Below are 25,449 nucleotides of genomic sequence, written 5' to 3'. Positions count from 1 at the left end.
TATAAAAATATTATTATTACATTTTATATACAATAATATCATTAATAATAAAAAATACGAAGATGAAACAGTATAGAAAGAGATGTGTATTTAAAATAAAAATAATATACACATATTCTATAAATACAGTTACGTTATAATTATGAATTGTAACAATCTTTTGATTCTCCTAACGAGAGCCTCTATAAAATTACGATCTACTGTTGTATATTCATTATATGTATCGATTAATTGAGTAATGAAACTATCAGTAAATATAGAGATAAGTCCTTGTTTTAATTCGGTTAAAATTTCTGGTGATATCTTTTTTTCCAATATATTATCAATTATGTTTCCTGTGGATACTAAAAAAAAATATATAAATCATAGATTTAAATTGCATTGTTACAGATTCACTAATTGATTTATAAAATAACGAATTATATGTACCTTGCATTCTCTGATGTCCTGACATTATTTGCATTGTGTAGAAATCTAAATGACTCCAAAGTAAATATAAACTGTGTTCTATTATAAGGCAACAATATTTTATACTTTGACGTTTTTCCTTCAGTCGTTGATTTAATCGTTGCTCTAGGACAATGCGCTGTTTATCTATGTCTAATTCTGCTTCTTCATCAGACATATACTAAAAAAAAAAAAAAATAATATATACAATTATTACCAAGTAACGTCTTTACGATTTTATCATCTCTCAATATAATATTGATTTTTAATTTAAATACTTTTTTTAATTCTGCCGCAGTCATGTCCGATATCATAGCCGATTTTTTGATCAGAGAATCGACATGTGGCAGTTCATTATGTAATAATGCGGTTGTAGATGTAAGTTGTTCAACGATCAATCCTAAATGAACTTCACTAGATATATCTTTAGTTCTACCTTCTCTTGTGCCTGGTTTCGGCGATAAACAAGGTTCGAAAAGAACATTCCTTACTTTCTGGTCCATGGTACTATGTTGCATCTGTTATAAATAAATTGTTTAATATTGTCATTAATGTTTTTATTACACGAATTGTTTCTTATAAGTAAAGTGTTCAAAAAGTGCTTCATAATTTTTTACAAACCTGGTTACGAGCATACAAAAGAACATTCGCAACTATTTCTATACAAGACATTTGTTGTTGATCTACATTTGTTTTTTGATAATCCAAATGTACAGGTGTTGGTTGTAATTGGAATTTGTGAAGTAATGAGAGCATTAATTTTTGTAATCTATAGAGATGAGCACGTAATTCTCTCATTCCATTATCATCCTCTATTATATTATCACCAACATCGGATATCGTTAGCCCCTCGTCCACTAATTTATACATATCTAAAAATAAGTTTAACAATTATAATTAAATGTGAAATTATAATATAATAAATATGAGATATAATAACTATAAACTATATAAAATGTGAATCTTCATTCATGAATATTATTTACCAATATTAGCAGATCTGGATACGACACCAGTCAGACAGGCAATTTCTTTTAAAAATAGAGTATTTGCCTTAGAAAAAGCGTTTCTTAATATCATTTCAACTGTATCTCGATGACTTTGAAGAAAGCTACAGACTTGTATAGCACAAGACTGATTTTCAGTTCCTAAAGTAGTCAACAAAGCACCACATAAATATAAAGCAGGCAAAAAAATTTGTTGATAACGTTGCCCGATTGAGGGTACGAAAGAAGAATCAATTCCTTCAACATTCATATGAACATCCGGATGTTGATCAAAAACGCACATACTTGACATACAGGATAAAACTTTAGTTTTTAAAAGACTTTCAGCACCTAATCTCGTCGAAGCCATTCTACAAAACGTTGCTAATTTTGCTTCATATAAATACAAAGGTCTTAATGTTTCAGGCTCTGGTTGAAGCATATGCCTTAATAAATTATCAGATTGTAAAAGACTGTCTATCATATGCTTTAAATATCCTCGACTAGATAAATAAATCATCCACGAATTATCGTAATCCAATTCTAAGATCTTGTCTAAACAAGAGAGTGCTAACATTTTACACACATCATGACCACCGGAACAATTGTGACATAAAACGTCCATCAATTGATTGCCAAAACTATTGATAACTTGTATCGTGGCGTAACAGTGCGAACGTTTCTGCACTGGCATGGATCGATTGAATGAACTGTCTAATTGACTAACATACATCGTATCCATAACAGATGCACTCTCTGATTTTTCTAAGCCTATGACACAAAGAAAATTTAGAAGTGCCGCGTAAAGATGCGTTAGAACTTTTTGCGACGATGCACTTGCGCTTAAAATCCATTCTAGTACATGGCTAAGAATTATTTTCATCATTGTCGTATTCGAAGGTGATGTTGGAAGTAATTCTTGGTTCGATTGCATCGCAAAATAATTTCGCAAGTTGACAAGTAACATCAAAACTGTTCCAGATACAAGTGTTTTTATCTCACTGAGTGCTTCGCACGATGTCATTTTTTGTAATAAATCATGTGATAAGTTCAGAAGAAGACTTTGTCTTTGAGCCGCAGGAAGTTGTAAATTCGACGCTACGGAAAATAGTATTTCTGTTGTTTGGCACCAGCCTTCTACAAATTTTACCGTAGCGTATGATAAAAGCTTGGTTTGATTTTTTTTCAAGGCATGAGCAAGTATCGATTGCAATTCTTGTTGCATAAGTTTCCTTTGAGTTACTGTTGCACTATTTTGTGTAACCGTTAATTCATCTACGATAAGAGAATGTAATTTTCTGACGTCGATAAGTCGAGGTCCTCCCATCAAAGACGATGGAACGCTACAACGACCAAATACCATTTCAATTTGCGAAGGATCGAAGAATTCCCATGACTTAGGAGGTTCTAAGTATAGTTGAAAGTCGATATAATGTAGAAGATCCATAAGAAGTTTTTGTGATGGTGCACTTTGTTCTTTTTCTTGACTAAAGCTTCCAACTAAGCGCTGAACGAGCGAACTTTGTAAGCTTCCACCAGAGACTCGTAGTTCTATCGCTACTATTTTTAATAGCCACGACATACAGCCAAGTTCGATTGCTTTATTTGAACCTTGGAAAGGTAATTTTGATAGGTGCCTTTGTACAAAATCTTGATTTGTTGCAGTTCGTAAAAATCTTAAAATTGGTACTGATGTCTTATTATTCGCCGCCAATGTGTGTAAATAACAATAACACATTTCTGTAATTTTATCACGGCCATTATCCAAGGATTGTTCCAAGACACCCAAAACAGAATGCAAGCAAGTTCGTGGAAAGCCTAAAATTCCAGGTTGTTGAATAATTGTTTTTCGAATGTCCTTAGTGATCTCAAATCCTAGCAAATAATGAGCAAGATTAGGTACAGGTCGTGTAATACTCTGCATCATTAATAATAAAATTCTTTCTTTGCAATTTTCCACATCTGCTCTCTCATCATTGTTTATGTCATCTTCATCTACAGGAGTATAATCCATATCTAAACACTCAACGAAACCGTGTCTAATATTCGTTGCCAACGAATTAGTTGCTGTAAATGTCGACAACAATTCTAAATCTGCACCTGGTTCATTAGCAACACTTTGAACAACGCCAACTGCGACAAAGGAATGTCGTGGTAGCCATGAATTATAAGAGACATAATTAACAATATTTATCATGTGATCAGGCTTTCCAGTACGCATATTTACTCCCAGCAATAAACGCGAAAGTCCAGTTACGATTTTATTTATACTGGTTGCTGATGCTAACTGTGTCATGTATTGATGTTGTGCTTTCAATGTCCGATCCAATATTTCCAAACAACATAGTGTACTACATTCAAGATATTTCTTTCCAGGAAAAATATCGTATGTATCAAACTGGTGATATCCTTCATCCAGAATATAGAGTATGACATGAAGTAACTCGGAATTAGTAGAATGTAATTGCGTCATTAAATGATATCCAGGAGCAGAATTAATGACAGTCAAATCACCACCTTGTAATTCAACTTTACATCCCATAAAATCTTCTAAAGATGGCTCGTATTGTTTAATTAATTTAGAGAATATTTTCAAACATCCATTCGCAACTTTCCATTTCTCTGCAGCATTTTTATACGAGCGTGTATGGAATCTTAAAAAAACTATATTAATGAGAAAATGTAGATACGGATCGAAGCCTGGATTTCGTTGTCCAACTCCCAAAAGACGTGGAATTGGATAATCTGTTAAGATATCTAGGAGTTTTAACATCGCTCGAGTCAAAGGATATTCTTCGTTCCTTGATTCAATTTCTTCCAATTCTGTTTGTACTCCTCGTGGTTGATAGCTACTAGTTGTTGGTATAGTCGAAAGAATTTGTGCGGCTTCTAAGCTTTGCCAAACTGTAGAAGAACTCTCTGGTGATCTTGCTAATGCAGCAAGAGTTCTTACTAAAACGCCTTTTAATGGAATTGGCATTGCACAGCTTACCAATCCTATTAAAGACTGAAGTACTTTCCAATTTGGATGATCGCATATTGCTACTCTAGACATTTCATCATACTTTGCAATTATTTGTACGACTTTAAGTACAGCCTCTAATCCTTTAACTTCGTGAGGTGTAATACCTTTTGGATGACTTCTTTGTCTATATACTGTATCTTGACTTGGTGGTAATTCTTGTCGTAAGTTGTAATAATAGCGATTTAAAGAATTAAAGAAGTGATCCCAGGAAATTGTTGTTGAAGTGGAAGATCCTATTGAAATATAAAAAAAAAAAGAACTGTTTTTATCGTTTCGTATAGGATAAGAATAATTAAAAGATATACTTTACCATTTGGTTTAAGAAAATTAAATGCTTGGCGTGCAGCTGGAGGTGACGAAGCAAGGGATGCGATCATTTTGAGATAGGATACAAAAAGACCAGCAGGAAGTATTTCTCCAGCTAATCGTATAAATTTAAATAAAGCAACTTGTCTAGGAGGTAATCGTCCAATATGTACGGAAGCAGAAACGTGCGTTGACTCTGAATGTTGGCACCAGTAATCCATAGCTAAATTTAATTTTAATGGATCTTTTTTGTATAACTCCGCTACTGTCAACATGAGAAACTCAAAGTGATTGTCTAAATTCATTGGTGGTTCTACACCTTCTTGCTGATATGCTTGTACCAGACGCATTGATTCATCTGCTCGACTTCTCAATTCCTTAATTTTCAGAGGCATTAATAATATAAAATCAGAAAGAAGAGTGTGAAAATAACGCATGTAAAATTCCTCATAGTGTATACAAGTACTTTTTAATAAAATTTCGGCCATAAAGTGGAAAACTTTATTAGATAAAGCCGTTTCCACTAAAATTTCATCATCATTTGTAATATGCTGTGGTTGATAAGTATTACTGATAGTTTTCAAGGTTGCTATGGCAATTGCTAAAGCAAATTGTACAAGTCCACGCAATCCTGTACTTTCCCAAGTTATACTATTAGACATTACTTTTTGTTTTATATCATCTAACGCTCCTCTCTCTGTGATCAAGGGAATAGAGTTAATTATATCTGAAATAAAATTTTAATAGAATATCGTTGAAACAAATTTTATATTACCAAACAAATTAAAAACAAATTAAAAAATGAATGTTTTAATACCTTCACCATTTTCTCGATTATTAAGTGGACTAAGATTTACAGCATATAATATGGCCATAATGAGAGCCAATGTAACTTTATCAGGACCACCTTCTCCAGCTTCAGATTCAACTTGGCGTGTTTGTAATAGCGATAATAAACGAAAGAAAATAGGTTTTGGTAGAGATGATTGAGCAGACCATAAATACAAAATATCTGCTAAATCTTGTCTAGTATCATTATAAAGTTTCATAACCATACGATGATGCTTTGCACCTCCCAATGCTCTATTCTGTTGTAGAAGATCTTGTTCCTGTTACCATAATTCAAATTGTACTATAATTTACTATACTTTATTATAGTGTGTATTATAACTTATAGTAATTTAAATGAGTTGATAATAAACAGTAACTATACTTAGAATATTATTCTTTTATCTGACCTGTATAGGATCCATATCTTCTAATAAAGTTATAATTCTATCCAATAAACCATCTTCTTGTAATTTATTAGTATATTCAGTAATATATTTCGTAAGAGTTAGTGGTGCATCAAGGGCCCAGCTATGTCCCATTCTAGCTTGCACTAAGGTCTTCAAAGTTGTAGTCAATGCTTTTCTTCCATCATAATATAAAAGTACAGCGGTTAAACCTCTGGTTAATCCAGGGTAGTGTGGCATTTGAAGTTGAGCAGTACATAAAAGATCTAGGGCCATGAATTCATTCAAATCATACATATCTGATATAATTAAAGTTTCATCCACCAACTCTTTTGACAATATTTGATGTCCTAGCCCAGGTAATGTTATACCATCTGTCACACCTTTTTTAATTTCATTGCGACTATTAATATTTTTTGGCTGATAAACAAAAAACAAGTCGATTAAGTAATTTATATAAAATCATTATTTTTTTTATACATAAAATGATGGATATAAAAAATATTACGTCTTATAATTAAAAGAAAAACTTTTCTATATATAAAAAAATATAATATTTGTTTATAATAATCAATATTCAAAAAATATAAGCACATTGTAATAGTATCAAATAAATAACAAAATGAATGAAAATATATATAATAAGATACTCACAGGATTTTTTAAAAGTGTAAAAAAATTTTGTCTATGGTTTCTCAATGCTTCTATAAATTCATGGTATTGAGGGTCATGCATACTAGGTGCTAATGTGATAGATCGTACTACAAGATTTTGTAATTCCTTATATGGTGTCCAGATATCTTCTGTACTTGTTTCTTCTATAAAATAATTTATCATGAATTGTTGGATACGAGAACATGCATACATATATGTATGTATATAATTTAATTATCAAGTAAAGCTACTTATATAACTGATATTAAACTAATTTGATATAGAAAAAGATTACTTTCAATTTATAAATTACATCACAAACTTATTTTTAAACTATTATTAAATAAAATGTATCATATAATTTAAAGGTTATGTTTTTCATATATTTTCTTACACAATCTACAAATAAATAATTACCTTCTGACATCTTGGCAATTTATATAAATCGATTTATAAACTAAAACTTAATTTTAAATAACACCACATATAACTTTAACAGAATATTAACGTTTTTAAAGATATTGAAATGCCGGTATTACAGCGTGAACGAAAATTGCCGCACATTTAACTGGCAGCCATGATTTCAACAGAAATTTGAACGTTAATTAGTTTTGAAGTAAACTGTTGATTAGTTTTATATATATATATAAAAATATATCGATAATTAATAATGTTATAATAATTTATAACAAAGTCTCGCTTTTTTCTTGTTCACTTTAAAACCTTCATGAATAAATCTTATATATTCGCTTCCGATTTATATATAACCTTAGAAAAGAAATCATAGTTCGGCGCGCGAAATGGTAATGCTTCATGATACAAATAAAGGCAGATATCGAATGTCATTGAATACATGAAATCTAGATAGAGAAATGTGAGATTATTCAATGCGATCAGTGATTGGATAATAAATAATATATTTAAAATATTCAAATTTTACACAAAAACTTTTCCAATGTAAACTTGAAATTTTCGTTTAATGAATAAAATTCTAACAATTGGCAACACTGGTCATTGGTGAACTTGACGAATTTTACTGCCTTCAGAAGACTTTATTTTCAAAATGGCAGCTATAAAAAGATTGCAAAAGGTAAATTGAAGTTCCTAACGATATAAGCATCATTCTTTATATTTGATTGTAAAGAAAAGTAGATACATTTTATAGCAATTCACTATTTCTACAAGTGTTACGGAAATGATGTGATATATTTGATATTCTTCCCTTGTAGCCCTGAGTTGTTCGACGCCGTTCAAAAAGTTAATAACATTGTTATTATATTATTCCATTTTAAATAGACTTATATTATTATATTTTATAATTTATGATCCCCTCCCTCTATGAAATAGAATATATAACTTGTTATTTTCTTAAATTACGGTTAAATTTAATATTAAACGTATAAAAAAGGGATCTATATCATAAGATAATAATATATGCACTTATCTTTCCAGGAACTAGGCGATCTGAGAGCCTCCGCAATGAAAAATTTTACGATTCAAGTAGACGAGTCAAATATTCTTACTTGGCAAGGCCTTATATTGCCGGTATGTTTATACTTTTTTTTATGCACCTAACCTATATTAAGCATACAAACGTAATAAAGTTTATTTAAAATCATTTCACATTGATTTTCATTATTGTTTCAGAATTATGTTGTTATGATGCTATAATAAATTTATTATTTTAAATTATACGTGACAATTACCAATTACTGAAAAAAGAGCTTAATTTATATTTTATATATAAATTAAAAAATACAAACATAAATAATTTCATATTAAACAATTTTATACTTATATTTTTATTTCTATATTCTTATAAACATGTTATAATAATTACATATGTTATATTCATAGGACAATGCTCCTTATAATAAAGGAGCATTTCGAATTGAAATCAATTTTCCTGCAGAATATCCCTTCAAACCACCTAGAATAAATTTCAAAACAAAAATCTATCATCCAAATGTAGATGAAAAAGGACAAGTATGTTTACCTATTATAAGTGCTGAAAATTGGAAACCAGCAACAAAAACAGATCAGGGTAAGATTATTGTATAAAGAAGAAATAATTGCAAGAAAGAATTGATTATTATCAATTAAATTTCCATAAATAGATTTATAAATATTTTTAATAATATGTATATATTAAAAATATTCAAAAATGTGTGTGTGGTATATCGTGCGCGAGTACACACAAATACACATGCATATCATACATACATAATACGTGCATATATACATACATACATACATATATATGTCTTCCCTATTCTAAAGCAAATAAAATATATAAATAAATGAATTGAAAAAAAAGTACTTACAACTATCTGCAAATGTTTTACAGTGATACAAGCTTTAATAGCTTTAGTAAATGATCCTGAGCCAGAGCATCCATTAAGAGCAGACCTGGCTGAAGAATTTCTCAAAGATAGAAAGAAATTCCTAAAAAATGCAGAAGATTTTACAAAAAAGCACGCAGAAAAAAGGCGAGAATCATCATCCTCGAACGAATAATCCCAAATGGTAGGCCTTTCTCACCACGATGCCTGCCACCTCAGTTAATTCATTGCGAGTCGATTTATGCCGGTCTGTCATATGTGGAATCGAGAATGCCCGTGTACAGTATTGGTCGATAACGAGGATATGAATATATGCAAATTGTAATGTTTAATAAGGTGGAAAGAACTTTTCAGAGCAAAGTAAATTATAATAAAATAACTGTATGATATTGTAAACAAGTCTTATACTGTATTTTAATTTTTAAGTTTGAGTAGATTGTCATCATAATTGCACACAAGCTAATTTCAAAGAATTCTGAACACAGAACCATCATATATTACATTTCGCGAATTTTTATAGTATGTATTGAAATGGCGTCTATATATTGAAGATTTATGGCAATTAAAAAAAAAATATTTTAATTAAATATTAACAAACAAATGAATTATGAAAAAAAGAAAGCAACATGCTTTCCCCACTTTTAACAAAAGTTGTTTGTTTATGTAGTTTATGTTCCTATTTATTTTCATAATTATATATGTAGCATTTTGAATAGTATAATCTACTTTATTCAACATTTATATGCTTGTAGAAGACAGATTTAAGTAACATAATTGTTCACAAATATTTGACGCTATTATCTAGAACAGTGTTTCTCAAAATGTGGTATGTGTATCCCTTGGATATACGCGGTAAAGAAGTTTTTAGATACGCCGTGAAAGCTCTAACAAAACTAAAAAGAAAATCTTGATACGCTCCTGAAGTATAGATCAAACTTTCTGGGACATTCTGTATGTAGTTCATGAATACAAAATTTGATGTGTGTATATATGCATGTTTTATTTTATTCCCATTGTTATATTATGCTATAGGTTTATCTACCTATACAAGAGGTACGCCGGTTACATATATATGCCCGAAAATATGTATAAGTTAAAAGTTTGAGAAACACTGTCTTAAAGAGTTGTTTTAGAAAATTGATGTCTATTGTAGATACTCGTCATCAACGTACGAATCATATTTATATTAATTGCCATAATTTTTATGATTTTTCTAACTTTATCTTTGCACTGTTATATCCAGCACGTAATGGAGATGACAATATTATGAACTTATACATTCTCTTGATAATGGATAATGATAATTTTTCTTCACTTTAGTTAATTTTTATTTAAGAAGATTGCAAACTATTTCTATATATTTCTTGTAACTTATAAATGCTTTTCAAAAAATCTACTTTTACAGTAGTATACTTTACAAAGAAACCTATGTAGATGTACAAGAAGATGGTATTTAATATTACAATATGACATAACATAAAAAATATATATACTTCTTTATATCATCTAAATCGTAATGAACTTCAAAAAAATATATAAATACACAAGAATAATAAGAACATTGAACTTCCATAAAATGTGTATTTTTTAAATAAGAATTATAGTTTGAGATAATAATATACACACAGACACTTTTTCTATTGAAGGTAAAAATAAGGTGCTATTAAATGTTTTTTTTCCGTATAATAAATAATATCAAAGCTATATATGAAAATAAAATTGTATATTTACATTAACGACACTACTTTATATCGTTCTCATCGATAAAAACATTGATTTATTAAATTTATTTCTGGAATTTCTGATAAAAACAGATTAATAAAGATTAATATTATTATTCGACCAGTTATAAAAATGTGTAGTGCTAGTGAAAGCATTGTAAGATTTTTTGTTTTCATTATAAATATTATTTATACGATCGCGTTATATCGTACAAATTATTTCAAGAATAAATAAAATGAATTTTCTCGATTAATTATTTATTTACGAAGTTAGATTACGTATATTCACACTTCATTATGACTTTAACAAATGATATGAAGATTTTGTAATATATCTATACGTAGCGGTATACAGTATGAACAAACTCCTTGATCTTTCATTTTTTTCTTCATATTTTTTACAATGACTGGAAGAATTAGATCTATCATCATTATAAATACTGAACATTTCTGACTTTGAATAATATAGTCTCGATTAAAATCCAAACGAAATAATATGAACGTTATTAATAGGCTATAAGGGATTAATCTTTAATTTACAGGTATGTTAATTATTTCTATCTTTTAACTATTTTTCACAGATGCGTTTTTATTTAAGTTTATACAAAAACTGAGCTAGGTAAATATATTATATTATGAAGACAAAAAATCTTTGTAAAGATTTTTATTTTTATTAAGTTTCTTTTTTATGTAAGAAAGAGAAAAACTTTTATTGACATATTAAAATTCTATCGTAATAAATAAAGAAGGTATAAATGAAAATAAAAAATATGACATTTGCAGATTTGTTTCCTTTTTTTCTATAATACATGAGCTGGGGTAACATCGTTGAGTGTTCTGTGTTTGTTCTGTTTTTTTTTTTTTTTTTTCTTTTCTTTTCTTTTTAATGTTCTTCATTTTTATTCAAGCTCATGCGCGTATATTAGCCCACTTAACAACTCTGCATGTCTTACAGTTTCGAAGATCCCACATTTTGGCGTACTACAATAAACACGTTGTAATGTACCGAAGTCGATGAATAATCAAACCATTCAATCGATAAGCTGGGTGGAAAAGATTAACGACGTTAATTACTTTATGGAACTGGAACAATACATCATAAATTATTGTTCAATAATTTGATACACGTGAAAGCACAATAGAAATTACGAGACGTATTTACTTTTTTATTTTTTCATATTCATTTATCTTAAAAGCTTTGATGCTTAGATATACGCACATGTACACTTTACAATAAGATACTTCGTTCAAACTTGAATAACCGTGTGACGTATTTGGCGTATTGATTATCTTATATATAAACCATGTACGGGGACTAACAGACAGTAGTGTTAAAAGCACACGAACGAATAGATGGATACTATTAACTTCAACGTAAACTTATTATAATTTCAAGTCATTTATTTCTACAGTCTGTTTCCATTTTATTCCACATTCATAACTACATGCATTTCAATATTATATTGGCATTTATTTGTTGTAAAAGAATATTGGCATTTTTATTTTGTAGTACGATTTGAATATCTAAATTTCAAAATACATGTTTTGACAAATTGCATGCAGATATACTTATTACATATTTTTAGTTTATAATGTAAATAGATCTTGAAAGAAAAAAGATTTAGAATCATTAAAAGTGACGTAAACATAGTCATTCCTTTTCTTCTTTTTCTTTAATAATTCGCAACAGTCTTGGATTTAATAATGTCTTCGAATATGTAGCATTTGAATTGCATCTGCCGTGTTACATTCTTTTTATAGTAAATTAAATTTACATACATTGAAGATTTCAAACTCGAAAGAATTAACGAAACAAGAACAACATTGCTGTATGTAGATTATGTTTCATTCTTTTTTTTAATTCTTAAGAAATTCTCTTCTCAATTATAAAAAGCAGAATGTAATAAAACATAATCAGAATTTTAAATCAAAGATTTATTACATTGCTCCGCTAATTCTGATATTTTTTTAATTCTATTGTTCCAATGCGAGTTTCTTTTAATCACAGATCGCGTCTTTTGATAATATACTGATATTCAGTATGCAATACAGAACACATGTTACATTTGTTTTTAAATAAAATAACATAAGTAAAGTAAGTTTGTTTGCTTGTTATTTTTAAGTAATTACAATAATCAAGAATAAGAATTACACATATAATAATAAAATAATAATATATCGTGATCCTTATATCAATTTTACATTATTTATTCATCAAAATGGAATTAGCAGTGAACTAATGAATGTTATCACATTTCTTTTTATGTTCCAACTAAAATAAATAATATCTAGAAAAAGCAAATAGCATCTGTGCGAAATTCGATATATTACAAAGGGTGCTTTCAACGTGCATCGATTTTTCCCACCAAACTAATCAATTTTTTAATGATCTATTTCAATATTTTGATATTTTAGGCATTCATTAACCAACGAGAAACGTCTTTTCTCAATACAATGACTTTTACAATATGTTTGACGTTATTTTAAAAGAATCATGCTGTACTCAAATTCCACTTTAAATTCTAGGTTTTATATGTTTCTCACATACATCCTTCATATAATTAATATTAACTCTTAAGTTTATAATATGATAATACCGTGTGTTATTGAGTCATCATATGTTGTGATGTTCATAAACAAACGGTATTACAAACTTTACTCTATTTTTTTCTTCCCTTTTATAAATTTGTATCTGTATATTTTTTTTCACTTTATTTACAACTATTTGCATCGCACGTTATATGTTTTTGTACAGAAAATTAAATATATAACAAAAAAAGAAAGAAAAAAGAAAGAAAAGAAAAAGAAAACGAAATTACTAGAAATTTATTTATAAAAGCCCAATTATAATCCTATTATAAAAGAAAGTGAAATCGGCAGAATTACCATTTACAATGCCGTAAGTACATCTTTTCAACCTAAAATATAAAATGGCAGTTGATATTACAGAGAGATTACTTCACAAATTCGTTTTACTAATTCAAATAGACAAACCCTCTACTAGAGAAAAATGTTCCTTGTTGATACAGAATGCCAGATATATAACTATTACATGGAGAAAGCAATAGTGGTGATGATAATGATTCTTACACATTATAGATGACTGTGGTGAGGATGATGAAAATATTGATATATCAATAATAATGGAAATTAATTTGTGTAAAGTATAATGAATCGATGATATAATTAGATGGTATACATTATTACAAATTACTTACACTTTTGTACAGTTCCAATATTTGAACTCAGCATTAAGCAACGTACGTATATACTTTCCTATAAGTAAAAGAAAAAAATTTGTATTAAATAAATAAATTAAGTTATATATTTTTATACACATACCTATCCTCCGTCGTACGAGCTAAGTACTCCCGTTCAATTAAACCTTCAATACGCTTTTTAATGATAACTGGAGAAGGCAAGAAACGACCTTTTAGTTGCTCCGTCACTTCAGTTACGAGTATGTTATGCTAAAATAAAAATAAATATATATACGCACGCACACGCACACACACATATATATATATAGTTTAATAATTCTTAGCAACCTTAAAAACATCAGTATATGTAAACAATTAATTATACTCACCGGCATACGCTTCCGAGCTTTCATGATACGCACAATAGCTGCTTCGATTTCGTGTTTTCGGTCTTCGTCGACTTTATTGCGCATTTCTCTTCTCTCTGGCTCTGATTCTCCTTTTGCTGCTACAGTCTGGATCTTTACTCTTTACAAACAAGTATATGTTTATTAGGAATGTTTACTAGGGAACAGATATATCTTATGTTTACTGTTTAATGACATTGATAATAACAAGTGTATTGTCTTAAAATTCTGAAAGTTTAGTAAATAAAATGTATTCATATGTGACTTATAAAATATAAGAGACGAATGAATGAGCAAAGACACGAACTTTTTGAAAACATTTTTTTATGCAAACCTTTGCAATCTGTTACTGCTAAATATTATATTATATACATTTAATCAAAATTGCAATATTTCGTTAGTTTATTGATTCAATAAGCGAATATATATTATGCGATAATACTACATTAAAAATAGCATAATTTATAAAAAGTACAAATATATTTATTAAAGTAATATACAAAATATTAATTTCAAAGTCACATAAAATAAAACAATAAAACGTAATAAATATGTAATAGAAAATTTGTTTCATAAAAAAATAAAAAAAAAGAAGCAATAAACTTGCTCTAAGCAAAAATGTAATTTTAGAGAAGTTTCCATTTTTGCTTTTATCATTAATTAATTAAATATACCTGTGCAATTTGCTGGTGAAACTATTATTTACACAGAAGTAATGTGAAGGTTCAATTTCTTTGGTTCGAGGGTATTTGAGTAACACCCTCTGTGTAGCTTTGCCCATTGCAAGAGATTGCAGAGCTCTAACCAAGTCTCTCTCTGGAATATCGGTTTCACCTTGAATTTCCTACACAATGTATTTATATATATATATATATATTTACGTACATACGTACATACATACATAAACACATATATGTATGTGTTTGTATACACGATCGTATTTATATTACGTATTATATTAATATATACAATAATATATTATATTATATAAATATAAATAAAATAGATAAATATAAAAAAAAAGTAAATAAAATTAAATAGATAAATGAAAAGTTATATTAGATACTAACTTCATATGTCAATCTTTCTCTTTTGTTGAAAAGCATCAAAACACACATTTGGTAAGTTGAAACTTGAATTATGTGTTTTCTTGTACTGGCACATATACTGCTTCTTTGACTTAACAGACTATTGCTCCCATTGCTATTTCCATTTCCAATGGAATTAGAAGAAGACGGCGTATCTAATCCTCCGCAACTACTTTCTTCTCTCCTTGGGCCACTAAATATAGCATTTAGGTCTGCAGATCCTATAAATAATTCATATTAATAGTATTTATCTTTTATTGTTTATAATCATTTCTAAAGTTAGCAAAATACCAAGTACCAACCTAATTGTGGCTGCAGTGTCAATTGACGTCCTGTATGTTTAGAAAGATAGAAACATCTAAAGGCATCAAATGCACCTCTTGGTGCACTAGGTAAATTACACTTAGGAGTAGCAGATTGTGTTGGCCAAAAACCAGTTGTGAGTACCCTTACACTTATATCCACACCATATAAACTTGTCTTAGAAATGTAAATAAAAACAAGTAAAACTATGATATAGGAAATACTTGATCAAAAATTAATGATACGAATTAGATTTTTTGTAAATATTGAAAAAATTATTTATGAAATCTTACCCCAGAAGTAAGAACGTTATCCTTAAATTCGTCCATAATAGTATTACTAACTGTTATATCCTTAAACATGCCTTCCAATTTGGATGTAAATTGACATCCACATTCAGTCTATAATAATCATAAATTACAAAAAAACATATATTAGATACATTTGAAGACTGATAATTTATATAGAATGAAAATTTCAAAGATAATATTTTCATTTAAATAATATTCTATTGTGAAAGTTTCAACACATATTTTTATACAAAATACTGTTTCTTCTTATTAGAAGTTTTAAATATACGCATGACTTTTGCAATATATAAACGATTATTAAAATAAATAATATTTACTTATTTAATAATAATAATAATAATAATAATAATAATAATAATAATAATAATAATAAAATCATTAAAATTAATTTAGTTATTATATTTTTAATACCTTAAGTTTGGATATCATGTTTTTTTCACTATCATCTGATACTGATTTATTTAAAAGGAGACGTTTTGCTAGATGTTGTTTATAGTACCGTTCAAAAACATCTTTCTCTTGAAGAAATCTAAATAAAACCATAGTTTTATCCAGGATTCCTTCAATTTCTTGTTCAGTCATCTAAAATTTTATAATTATTTCATATTTTAGAATCATTATCATTAAAAAATCTATAGAAACAATGTAAGACAAAACTGACCCCTTTAGAACCTTTTTTTAATTTATCATCTATAAATAGAGATAAATATTCTGGACTTTTAGTATTTAAATTGAGGAAGTATTCAAAATCTGAAGATATCATTTGTTTGAAAAGTTTATCATTATTGAATGAATAATGAAGAAAATGATCAAAACGATCTTTTAAGTCCAATAAATTTTGTACAAAGAGCACAGCATTTGTTGTTGATTCATGCTCCTCTTGAACCATAGCACGTCCTCGTTCTTTAAGGAACTGAGATACACAGTCAAAAACTGTACGTAAACCATCTGTCACTCTTGAAAATAATTTATACATACAACTAAGGTCCTCTGTTTTCTGATTTTTAAGCATGTGTACAACACCACTATTCTCCATCTGTTAATAACAATAAAAGTATCAAGATGTTTTTTATTCACATTAATAAACAAAATAAATATACCTCAACAATTGTCTTCATATGGATTTTGATTAGTTCTTCTTCCACAACTTCAACTATCCGTGGTTCTGTAGATTCATCTAAATAGTGTTTCGCTCTTTCTGATTCTTCATAAATTCTTGCTTCTACTTTTTTTATATAAACAGATGCACTATTTTCTGCTAAAAACTTTTGAGATTCAATCTAGAAAAGACATTAAGAAGATATAACTTTTTTTTAATATAATTTTTATAAATAAAAGAGTTATAAGAAGGTCATCAAATATAATTTTATGGATACTTACTCTGTAAAATTCTGCACTTTGTTGTAAAAAAGGCCTTTCAAAATCTTCTTCATAAACTTGACGACTATTAATGCCAAGCAACATTAACATATGACATGCATTTTTTATTGCAATTCTATCAACAACTTCACCATGTCGTTCTCTTGACACCATACCTAATAATGTATCTCTCAGATGATCTCTTACACATCCATATCTAACCACCTATAACATATCCTTTTACTTACAAAAATTTCATTAAGGAAATCATTTTGTTATAAAACATTACATATGGCTATAAAAGTATTACCTGATCTCGAAATATTATAAGTCCTAAATTATATACGTTGTCCACATCATTTTGTTGTACATAAACTCTATCCATATACATTAAAATATCCCTGATCATTACCATTGAAGTTGTGTGATCATTCCATGCTTGATTTAATGTTTGTAAAAAGTTATTATGAAGGGAATATAAAACATCATCTCGTACTTTATTTTCAAGATGTTGAGTTACAACTTCTTTTAATCCTGTATAAAGGCGTTCACCATACTTATGCAAAACCATAGTATATGCATTTCGATATAATTCTTCAAAACTAAGACCAGAGTTATTTTTCTTCTGTATTTCTTGGATGGCATTTTTAAGTAAGGTCCAAATAGTTTCTACATACTTTTCATCCATAGTCGTCTATAATACAAAAATTACGATATACAACAAATACTATGATACAATTAAATTTTTAGAATTTTATGTTAAATTTTTTAGTTAAATTTTTAATTTTTAACTTCCTTGTGCAACATATTTTTAAAAGTTACAATTATAAAAATCACACAATACATTTTTATAATATAAGTTAAATGAATGTATAATAGATACACTTTCTCACAGGGGTATTGGTAATAAGAAAGGTATTTGCACTATTCATGTTTATTTCACCATGAATGTTTTCCTTTACCATCTGTACTGCTTCAATACGATTAAATAGATTCTTAAATTTGACATTTCTTTGTTTTCTTTTTCTTACAATTTAATTTTCCTCCTTATTGCGTTTTTTCCTTAATTGAATTGTATAAATATGCATTAGATGAATTTATTTTTAATAATCAATGGATCTATCTGTATTATGCAAATTTATTATAAAACATCATTATAATAAATACATAACCATAAATATTTCAATGATATAATCAAAATGAATATAACAACATAAGATATAAAAAGTTTAATATATATGAAAGAAAATTTAAATATTAAGAAAAATTTATTAAAAACTGAAATATGAAAATATTTCATAATCATATATTAGTTTTACTTAACGGAATATGATCCAATGAAAAAGAATAACACATGTAACATTGACAACATAATTTATCCTCTTGAACACTCATATATTTATTCAATATTATACAATTTCTCCCAATGCAAATTTTACCTGTTTGTATCAATGCTTACGCATTACATCTTACGTATTGAAGCTTTATTACCTAAAAGACAAAATTGCAGTTCTCTCTAAAGATAGTAAAATTTTAAACTTCAAATTTTATTTACTTCCTTGTTGTTATAGCAACAATTGTCCCATATTAAGGTTATAAATTAACAAATTTTCTTATTTATACTTATCTTTATATTAAGAACTTAAGATATTTCTCATTTAAGATATTTCTTAAATATTTATAAATATTATTATTCTAAAGTACCAACATATATATAGTACGAAGCAATGTATCTGACATACATTACAATATATACTATACTGAGCACAGACTTTTTAAGTTTTATATTGATTTTTCTGTCAAATCAAATCATAAACTTACATTACATGTGAACTATCATAAATTTATATAGGAACTATATATAACTATAATATTGGAAGATGAAAAAAAGAAAACAATCCAACTAAACAAGAAATTTAACATTTAAATGCAATGAACTTTAATCGTGTTTATGTATAAACATACTAATTAATAATTCTATAAAGTATATAAAAATAAGAAGGAAGTTAAATTGCGAATAACAAAAGTTAATATATTATTTTCGAATTCACTTAACCTATTCAATAACATTCAAGAAATAAGACAAAAAAAAGTTTAAAAAGGGCATAATTGATAGAAATATTTTGATTTAATGGAGACATGCATATGTCCTATAATATTCCTAAAATACTTTGTCATTCGAATATGATTATATGGCAATAATGAGAAAAGTCAAAGTAGTACAATGATAGCGAGAGTGTACGATATATGTATCGTGACAACGATATTACGTTAAATTAATGTCAACGAGCAATTTCATGATTTTTGATCGAATTCAATGATATAGAAAATCATAATAAAGGAAATTTGTAAATAATTTGTAAGAATATTATAATAGAAAACTTATATGTAAATGTGATATGTGTGCTGTATATGTAAATGTGAGTATGAGTACGTGTTACATTTAATAGCTTGATTATACTGTTTTTTTTTTTCTTTTCTTTATTTCTTTCTTTCTTTCACATCTCGTCTAGACAAATATTAAGGTATAAAATTTCTTACCGGAAAAGCACGTATACGCATTTTGCCCTCCTTCTTTGGCAAAGCACTGCTCTTCATCATGTCGAATGAAATGTTCAAGAAGAATTTTTGAAAAGTATATCCTCTTCTCTTCACCTACGGTAATGTCGTACTGTGTATACACATTGACATACCACTCTTAAACGAACCGAATATTCTTCATTCGCGCATTGAAAAACAGCCGAGGATCGGCTTCACAAGGTTAAATCGCGCTCGACACTACACGCGATATATTCTATGTAGTTAAGTTTCGTAAACCTTTATCACTGGCGCGTACATCTATTAAGACGAAGGACTTGACAAGAAACCGAGATACTCTTCATACTCGTACACACCGAAATGGGGGAAGGTAGTTAAGGGTTGACGGGCAAGGGGGAGAAAATGCAAGAAAGAAATGATAGAACGAAGTTGTGCGGCGGATCATAGGGAAAACGCGTACACATAGAAAGTTTTCGTTGCTGTGTCCGGCTATCGGTATTATTGTTTTTATCGACTACGATAATATTTTCAAGACTTTTAACAATTCCTTAATAATTCAGTTAATGTTCTAATAAAACTGTTTAACGACTATTCGAATATAAGGTTTAATCTGATTTCACGAGCTTGATTACTTGTGCACTATCTATTCATCTACCCAGACCACCAACCAGTACCCACGATAAACGGTATACGTGGATACACGACTTCTCTCTTCAGTGCATCTTTCTTAAACAACAGATGGCATAACGGAACCGTATATTCCACCAATATGTATGTATGTATGTACTATGTACTGGATATTCCAGATATAACTTTATCAATTCTCTGATTATCGTATTTAGATGATTCGATTTTATTTATTTTTTCAATTCTTATTTGATTTTTGAAAATTTATTTTCATTTTTGATTCGTACAGGACAATGAAGGATATAATATGATTTTATAATATGAGACAAAATTGTTTTGCTTTTTTTCATTATTTTATATATACAAGTAACATTTTCTTATAAACAGACATTTTGAATATAAACATGTACCGAGTAGATGATATTAAATAATATTTTATCGTATCTAACTAGTCGTCCAATCAACGTTCTTTATTTATATTGGATATTTCATGGAAGTATATATATATGTATGTATGTATATTTGTACTGGCTGATAATCCGGATCTTTCAAACGTTCAAAACTGCTTTCAAATCATAGAAACGGAAGATAAAATTTTAGATATAATGTTGGTCTTATCATAAATCATCATAAATTAATATCATTTTTATTTATAACCTAATAATTTTGGAAAGTATATAAAGTTGCCGAATATAAGGTCAAGTAAGTGATAAACGTATGATATTATACTTTTCATTATTAAAATAATAATTTATCAAGTTTACAGTATGTTTCCATTATAAATATCTTACAATTTTCAGTTCCAGTATTCACTTATTACATAAACAAAAGGATATGTTTCAATCATATTTATGATTACATTGATGATTTAGAAATTAATATATATGAAATGTACACTAGTGTAAAATGGAAAAAAAATCTTTATGAATTTACCGATTTACCTGATAATTATACAGACAGCACATTTTTGACAGAATTACGTAAGAATGTAAAATCTGATTATGTTTCTCGACTGGAAGCTATTAATTTAGCTGCCAGTATATCGATTCGTTTAAGTATTCCAGTTCTCTTTGTTATCATATTTATTTGGTTATATAATGAATGGACCACCCCAAATGTCATTATTATATCTGAAATAGTTTCAACCATTTTTGGATATTTATTTTATAACATAAAAATATTAAATATGTCAAAAAGACTGTCAGAAGATCTTAGAACAACTTTAATTTTTCTTATTTTTGGATATATTTTATCACCAGTTTTGCGAACATTAACTGAAACTATTAGTACTGATACGATATATGCTATGACTATATTAATGTTTCTTACTCATTTAATATTTAACAAGTATGGTTCTACGGAAATCTTTTTTTCTGATTCCTTGTCTATCACTTCATCTATTTTTGGTTCATTAATGTTAGCATCCAGACTTGCTTCACCTTTACATGCATTTTCACTTTTAACTGTTTCGGTACAATTTTTTGTATTATTTCCTATATTATTATCTTACATAAATAACAAAGTAATTATATCAATCATAATAACTATAGGGACAGTATATTTATTATTACCCATGTCTAATGTATGCTCCTATGTTTTTATCATAGTTGTGGTATTCATTCATTTCATTTGTCCACTTTGGTATATTAGATGTAAACAATTTAAAAATAACATCTATGGTCCTTGGGATGAAGCAGTCATTTCCTAACTACTCTAATAATATTAATTGTGTAAAATACTCAATATTAACATTGTTATTATTATTAACATATTATTGAAAAAAAAAAGATAATTATTTATCAAATAAAACAATTGTTTTCATTTTTCCAATTTTGTATTACCTTGATATTGTAGCACAATAAATATTAATGAAGTATAGATATGTTATAAAGTCATTATAAGTGAAATTTAAATTATATAAAGATTAGATATTTTTATACATTCAATGAGAGATATTTCTGTAATTGTATGACAGAATTTAGTTGGATTCAACAGGTGACTATTCAACAATATGATCACTAGTGGCGTAATAATAGCAGAAAAAAATTAAATATATGTGTACATTAACTATATGAATATTAAAAATCGTAAAAATTTGGATACTCAAGCAATGAAAATTATATATTATATATTTATTTTACTTTATATTACCGAATAATTCTGATTACTGTTTCTGACATCTATCGACGACATCGAAAAAATATGTAAACACATATTTCATATACTTACATGTACACATGTTATTTGTGACTATAAATACATAGATACACACACACACATTTATGTTTAATTTAAGATGAATACAGTAAGTTCGCGCGCTATTTGCTTGAAGATATTTTAAAGTACAAATTCCAAGGCTGAAGAATATTTTTTTAAATGATAAGGAAGATGGTAATATTTTTATTATAACGATTTCTTCTACTCTTTTATCAGATACATTCTTGTTCTGAGATTATTTCGATTGGAGCTTTTACATAAATCGATAGAAGAAAGAACAAGATAATAGAACTAGACAAAAAATAAAGAAAAAAAAAAAAAAGAAAAAAGTTGTGATTATAAAATTCGATTGGATATGAGTAAAGTAGCCATGTTTCTACCCCTTCGGTTCGTAAAAGCAAATACACATTTTATAAGAACTGCGCCTTGTTGTCAATTTGGTAGTAACTGTGTCACGTCATCGTGTCAGTCCATTGAAAGATATCGTACACGTATTACGGTAACATATTCGTTTGTGAGAACATTTTCTATTTCTTCTGCAAATATGACGAAAATAAAAGTAAGTAATATAAAAAAGAAAATTATAATCGATCTATTATTATTTATATATATGAAAGTTCATAAATTTTTGCCTTATTATATAATGATATTTTGAAACATACAAAATCATTGTCAAAGTCTTGTTAATGATAATGTTATGAAAATACAAATAATATAATTTATTAATACTTCGTTTAATAAAATTTATTATATATATATAAATTCAAATTATTGTAGTACATATATTTTTAATCATCTATATTTTATATTATATGTTTAATCTAACATTTAAACAAATTGTATTCAAAAATTATTTGTAATTTTATCATTTTCATGACAAAAAAATATGATATAGAAATATGTATATTAGATTATAAATTTTATAATATTAATATATATATATATATATATATATATTAAAAAGTATAAAATCATGAAATATTTTTTTTTTTTCAAACATGCTTAGTCATAGACCATAGACTTGAAGTATCATCTGTTGAAAAGTATGATTATAATATTTTTTTAGTATAATAAATTTAATTTGAATATATTATATTAATATTTAAAAATTATGTATATTTTTGTTCTTTTTTAATTATCTTTAGGTAGGACCTGTTGTAGATATTCTTGGTGATGAGATGACTCGTATCATATGGGATTCTATTAAAGAAAAATTAATTTTTCCTTACTTGGATATTGAATTACATACTTATGATTTAGGTATAGAAAATAGAGATGCCACTGATGACAAAGTAACAGTTGAATGTGCTGAAGCTATTAAACGTTATAATGTTGGTATAAAGTGTGCTACTATTACTCCTGACGAAAAGAGAGTAGAAGAATTTAAGTTGAAACAAATGTGGAAAAGTCCAAATGGTACTATTAGAAATATATTAGGTGGTACTGTTTTCCGTGAACCTATTATTTGTAAAAATATTCCGCGATTAGTCATAAACTGGAAGAAGCCAATTATTATTGGCAGGCATGCTCATGCAGATCAATATAAAGCAACAGATTTTATAATACCAGGACCTGGTAAACTTGAGATTAAATGGACTGGTGAATCCGGTGAAAATATTGTACACACTATTTATGATTTTAAGGGTGCTGGAATAGCACAAGCTCAATATAACACAGATGAAAGTATAACTGCATTTGCACATAGTTCTTTTAAGTTTGCACTTAACAGGAATTATCCTTTATATCTCTCCACAAAAAATACTATTTTGAAAAAATATGATGGTAGATTTAAGGATATTTTTCAAGAAATTTATGAGAAAGAATACAAGACTCAATTTGAGGCAAAGAAAATTTGGTATGAGCATCGTTTAATAGATGATATGGTGGCTTATACAATGAAATCTGAAGGAGGTTTCGTTTGGTCATGTAAGAACTACGATGGAGATGTACAATCAGATTCTATAGCTCAAGGATATGGATCATTAGGTCTTATGACATCTGTACTAATATGTCCAGATGGACGTACAATAGAATCAGAAGCAGCTCATGGTACAGTTACAAGACATTATCGCCATCATCAGCAAGGTCAAGAAACTTCTACAAATTCTGTTGCATCTATTTTTGCTTGGACACGAGGATTGATTCATCGTGCTAAATTAGATAATAATCAGAAATTGCAGCATTTTGCTGAAACTTTGGAGAAAGTATGTATCAATACAATAGAATCAGGTTTCATGACAAAGGATCTGGCTATCTGTATTAAAGGAATGCATAATATTAGCAGAAGTGACTACTTATCAACATTTGAATTTATAGATAAAATTGGTGAAAATTTAAAAAAAGAACTGGCTACTGCTTGACTATATTATCATGAATCACAGCAAATTTTATATGCCAAGTATTAAGATCATAGTTGCATTTGTCACAAACATAACAAATGATCAAAATATATTCAATTACTATTAAATAGCTATTATTTCTATGAAATTAACAAGGTAATGGTATATGTGTGATTTTGGAATAATATTTAAACTGTGTAATATTTTATATTCAATAAATAAATTATAAATATTGTACAATATTCAAATTACATAATGTAAACATGAAATCCGTATCGATGTATAAAATAATAATAATATCTTATACTTTTTATTTTACTTCAAACCACATACATTTTGATAAT

The 25,449-nt window shown here is 27.7% G+C and overlaps 5 protein-coding genes and 1 long non-coding RNA gene across 12 annotated transcripts; 3 read left to right on the top strand and 3 right to left on the bottom strand.

Annotated features, from left to right (window-relative positions):
• Nucleotides 1–63: 63 nt before the first annotated feature.
• LOC127066784 (nuclear pore complex protein Nup205) lies at nt 64–7,671 on the bottom strand. Its single transcript, XM_051000939.1, has 10 exons — nt 7,071–7,671; nt 6,654–6,817; nt 6,003–6,419; nt 5,582–5,873; nt 4,769–5,491; nt 1,434–4,691; nt 1,069–1,319; nt 726–965; nt 430–628; nt 64–344 (listed from the first exon to the last, which is right to left on the bottom strand). The coding sequence occupies exons 1-10, from the start codon at nt 7,078–7,080 to the stop codon at nt 130–132; spliced, it is 5,769 nt and encodes a 1,922-aa protein (XP_050856896.1). The 5' UTR covers nt 7,081–7,671; the 3' UTR covers nt 64–129.
• LOC127066815 (ubiquitin-conjugating enzyme E2 L3-like) lies at nt 7,651–10,970 on the top strand. Of its 2 annotated transcripts, none has more exons than XM_051001005.1 (4): nt 7,651–7,743; nt 8,106–8,198; nt 8,511–8,697; nt 9,001–10,970. In XM_051001005.1, the coding sequence occupies exons 1-4, from the start codon at nt 7,717–7,719 to the stop codon at nt 9,168–9,170; spliced, it is 477 nt and encodes a 158-aa protein (XP_050856962.1). In that variant the 5' UTR covers nt 7,651–7,716; the 3' UTR covers nt 9,171–10,970. The 2 variants fall into 2 exon arrangements, with proteins under 2 accessions (XP_050856962.1, XP_050856963.1); XM_051001006.1 differs by lacking the exon at nt 7,651–7,743 and adding an exon at nt 7,762–7,910.
• Nucleotides 10,971–11,365: 395 nt separating this feature from the next.
• LOC127066791 (cullin-3) lies at nt 11,366–20,673 on the bottom strand. 4 transcript variants are annotated; one of them, XR_007782505.1, is made up of 14 exons: nt 19,926–20,673; nt 17,695–18,078; nt 17,406–17,609; nt 17,126–17,305; nt 16,687–17,061; nt 16,437–16,607; nt 16,008–16,115; nt 15,714–15,891; nt 15,394–15,632; nt 14,998–15,167; nt 14,306–14,444; nt 14,059–14,186; nt 11,879–13,992; nt 11,366–11,799 (listed from the first exon to the last, which is right to left on the bottom strand). XR_007782505.1 is itself a non-coding variant. In XM_051000961.1 (14 exons), exons 1-13 carry the CDS (start codon nt 19,983–19,985, stop codon nt 13,968–13,970), a joined length of 2,361 nt encoding a protein of 786 aa, XP_050856918.1. In that variant the 5' UTR covers nt 19,986–20,673; the 3' UTR covers nt 11,366–11,799; nt 13,935–13,967. The 4 variants fall into 4 exon arrangements, 3 of the variants coding, with proteins under 3 accessions (XP_050856918.1, XP_050856917.1, XP_050856916.1); XM_051000961.1 differs by having other exon boundaries at nt 13,935–13,992; XM_051000960.1 differs by having other exon boundaries at nt 11,366–11,697; nt 13,935–13,992.
• Nucleotides 20,674–20,742: 69 nt separating this feature from the next.
• Nucleotides 20,743–22,361, top strand: LOC127066809 (phosphatidylinositol N-acetylglucosaminyltransferase subunit C). Of its 2 annotated transcripts, none has more exons than XM_051000998.1 (2): nt 20,743–21,264; nt 21,350–22,361. In XM_051000998.1, the coding sequence occupies exon 2, from the start codon at nt 21,439–21,441 to the stop codon at nt 22,255–22,257; it is 819 nt and encodes a 272-aa protein (XP_050856955.1). In that variant the 5' UTR covers nt 20,743–21,264; nt 21,350–21,438; the 3' UTR covers nt 22,258–22,361. The 2 variants fall into 2 exon arrangements, with proteins under 2 accessions (XP_050856955.1, XP_050856954.1); XM_051000997.1 differs by having other exon boundaries at nt 20,745–21,251.
• Nucleotides 21,533–22,786, bottom strand: LOC127066818 (uncharacterized). 2 transcript variants are annotated; one of them, XR_007782508.1, is made up of 4 exons: nt 22,391–22,786; nt 22,121–22,262; nt 21,879–22,042; nt 21,533–21,679 (listed from the first exon to the last, which is right to left on the bottom strand). It is a non-coding gene; the product is annotated as an uncharacterized LOC127066818 (long non-coding RNA). The 2 variants fall into 2 exon arrangements; XR_007782509.1 differs by having other exon boundaries at nt 22,121–22,257.
• A 284-nt stretch (nt 22,787–23,070) lies between these two features.
• On the top strand, nt 23,071–25,411 carry LOC127066801 (isocitrate dehydrogenase [NADP] cytoplasmic). Its single transcript, XM_051000981.1, has 2 exons — nt 23,071–23,325; nt 23,912–25,411. The coding sequence occupies exons 1-2, from the start codon at nt 23,122–23,124 to the stop codon at nt 25,124–25,126; spliced, it is 1,419 nt and encodes a 472-aa protein (XP_050856938.1). The 5' UTR covers nt 23,071–23,121; the 3' UTR covers nt 25,127–25,411.
• The last annotated feature ends 38 nt before the right edge of the window (nt 25,412–25,449 follow it).

The sequence above is a fragment of the Vespula vulgaris genome, chromosome 10, assembly GCF_905475345.1.
Source record: "Vespula vulgaris chromosome 10, iyVesVulg1.1, whole genome shotgun sequence".
Classification (NCBI taxonomy): Eukaryota; Metazoa; Arthropoda; class Insecta; order Hymenoptera; family Vespidae; genus Vespula; species Vespula vulgaris.
The sequence above is the reverse complement of the archived record's forward strand: the minus strand, read 5'-3'. Positions and strand labels throughout refer to the sequence as shown.